Source organism: Salpingoeca rosetta, assembly GCF_000188695.1.
Source record: "Salpingoeca rosetta unplaced genomic scaffold supercont1.15, whole genome shotgun sequence".
Classification (NCBI taxonomy): Eukaryota; class Choanoflagellata; order Craspedida; family Salpingoecidae; genus Salpingoeca; species Salpingoeca rosetta.
The window spans coordinates 1,344,521-1,347,020 of NW_004754919.1; the positions used below are offsets into that span (position 1 = coordinate 1,344,521).

At 54.1% G+C, this 2,500-nt stretch overlaps 2 protein-coding genes across 2 annotated transcripts in view; both read right to left on the reverse strand.

Moving 5' to 3' along the window:
- Positions 1–29: 29 nt before the first annotated feature.
- PTSG_06079 (uncharacterized protein) lies at positions 30–1,860 on the reverse strand (the record flags this gene model as incomplete). Its single annotated transcript, XM_004992918.1, has 6 exons — positions 30–43; positions 301–448; positions 704–790; positions 967–1,218; positions 1,517–1,614; positions 1,833–1,860. The coding sequence occupies 6 exons, from the start codon at positions 1,858–1,860 to the stop codon at positions 30–32; spliced, it is 627 nt and encodes a 208-aa protein (XP_004992975.1).
- Positions 1,861–1,912: 52 nt separating this feature from the next.
- Positions 1,913–2,500, reverse strand: part of PTSG_06080 (L-threonine 3-dehydrogenase) — a 4,293-nt gene continuing 3,705 nt past the window's right edge. Inside the window, exons 13-14 of the mRNA XM_004992919.1 lie at positions 2,474–2,500; positions 1,913–2,245 (exon numbers count right to left, since the gene is read on the reverse strand). The exon at positions 2,474–2,500 is cut by the window's right edge and continues 107 nt beyond it. Of these exons, the coding sequence (XP_004992976.1) occupies positions 2,189–2,245; positions 2,474–2,500 (84 nt within the window). The 3' untranslated portion in view covers positions 1,913–2,188. The remainder of the gene's footprint in view (positions 2,246–2,473) is intronic.

Sequence of the window (2,500 nt, forward strand, 5' to 3'; positions counted from 1 at the left end):
TCGTGTATGTCATTGATATGGTCATGTTGTCATAGCCACGTGCCTGTTTTATATCGATATCCGTAATTATCTTGAGACAGCAGCGGTGGGAGTGGGCAGATCCTTTTCTTGCTTATCTGTGCTTGCATACGCTCAGTCACATTCACCGGATACCTCGCGCAAGCTCGCCAGCACACACTCACACTCGCACACACACACACACACACACACACACACACACACACACACACAAACACACACACACAGACACACACACACACACACACACACACAAACACACACACACACAGACACACACACCTGGCGGGGAGAGGACTGCGCAGTTGACGGCCTGGCTGAGGGCCATCATGCGCGCCTCGTCATCTGGGATCATGTACGCGAGCTCAATGTACCGCTGCGCCGCCTCGGAGAACCGCCGCTTGGCATCGTCGATGCGCGCACACTGCACCTGCAGTGGCCGTGATAATGGCGGTGGTGATGGTGATTGGGGTGAATAGGGTGAGTGGGAAGAAGTGGGAATAGTAGAGGGGAAGGGGGGGGGGTTGATGGCGGCGGTGGCATGCTTGATGGCAGCGGTGGCATGCTTGATGGCAGCAAGTCTGAGTCGACGTGGACAGTTGATCAAGTGGTTACATGTTACACCACCATCAAACGTTCGTTGATGGCACACTGCAAGTAAGCATGCTGACGATGATGCGTGTACCTTGTACTTGAGCAGGTTTGGGTCGGCCTTGTCCGTGAGATTCAGGGAGCCGACCAGCCCTGCCGCTCGCAACACGTACGACTCGGCCTGAAGGGCAAGTGGGGGGGGGGCAGTAACATGAGGTGAGGGACGGGTGCACACACTCGCACAGCCGACAAAGAAGTAGACGCACAAGTACACGGGCATGAGGCAAGTATACCAGCGGGGAGACAACCACACGCACGGACACGCACAGATACAAGCATACAAGGACATGCGCGCACTCTGTATGGGTCGTTGTCCTCGAGGAAGAGGGCGCCGATGCGGAGATAAATGTGTAGCTTGTATTGGGCACTGAACGAGGCTTGACCAGACTCCAGTGGGATGGATGCAAGCTTCTCTGCTGCCGCCACCCACTGTTCTCGCTTCTCAAGCACGTCCGCAACCACCTCGTACAACTTGGCCACTTGCTCGTCCAGTGACACCAGGTTTGCCTGGATCACGCCCAGCGCGTGCTCGCCAATGTCCAAGATGGTCTACCACACGTGGTTGTGTGTGCATGTGTGTGTGTGTGTGTGTGTGTGTGTGTGTGTGTGTGTGTGTGTGTGTGTGTGTGTGTGTGTGTGTGTGTGTGTGTGTGTGTTTGTGGATGTGAGCGAGTGTGTGTGTGTGTGTGTGTGTGTGTGTGTGTGTGTGTGGAGCTAGAGACAGACATACAGACATACACACAGACAACAGACATACACAAAGACACACATACACAAAGACACACATACACACATACACACACAGACATGTACAGGGCATGAGGGAGCGAGACACGACACAACGCACATCCCATGTCGATTGATCGGAGAAGGCGCGCGACAGTTGCTCGCCCAACTCACGAACACTGGCGCGCAAGGCAAGCTGGTTCTCTGCGTTGCCAGCCACTGCAGGTACAGAGATGAGGCGAGTCAGGAAGTGGGGGTGACGGAGAGGGGGGAAGGGAAGAAGGAGAGAGAGAGTGTGTGTGTGCGTGAGGAGAGAGAGTCAGTGTGTCGACAGAGAAGGGCAGAACACACACACACACACACACACACACACACACACACACACACACACACACACACACACACACACACACACACACACACACACACACACACACACCTTGCTTCCTCCTGTGTGTCAGCCATGTTGTTTGTTGCTGTTTGTGTGTTTCGTTGTTGTTGTAAATGAATGCGCCTTGTCCTTTCTCAACTTTGTGTTGTAATGATCTGAGCGAACCAACCAACACCAACCAGCATCAACCAACATCAACCAACCAACCAACCAACCAACACCACAGAGCACGACACGAGGCCATGCAACACGGCACAGCACTGCTCACACCAGCACACAGAGCCAGAAAAGCGCTCACACACAGCACACGGCACACAGCACACGAAACGAATGCAGCTGAAAGCGCTGCGTTCATGTTACGCCTGCATGTGTGATGCGTGAATGGATACATGTACGTCTGCATTACAGCTCGAGCACAACCTTAACGGCCTCGCCCTTGCGCATGGCCTGGAAGCCCTCCTGTTGAACGCACGCCAGCCCGATTGGTTGTGCGAGACAAGGGGGAAATGGGTGACACAGTGGTGAGAGTGCGGTGATGTGACAAACATTCCAGGAAAGACAACAACAACAGCAACAGCATCACGACGACCACAACCAGAGGCACCACAACTACCAACATCACCACCACTACCACCAAAGTCATCATTCATTCATTCACCACCACCAATACCACGATCACCATCGCACCTCAAAGTTCTCAAAGGGGAGGCGGTG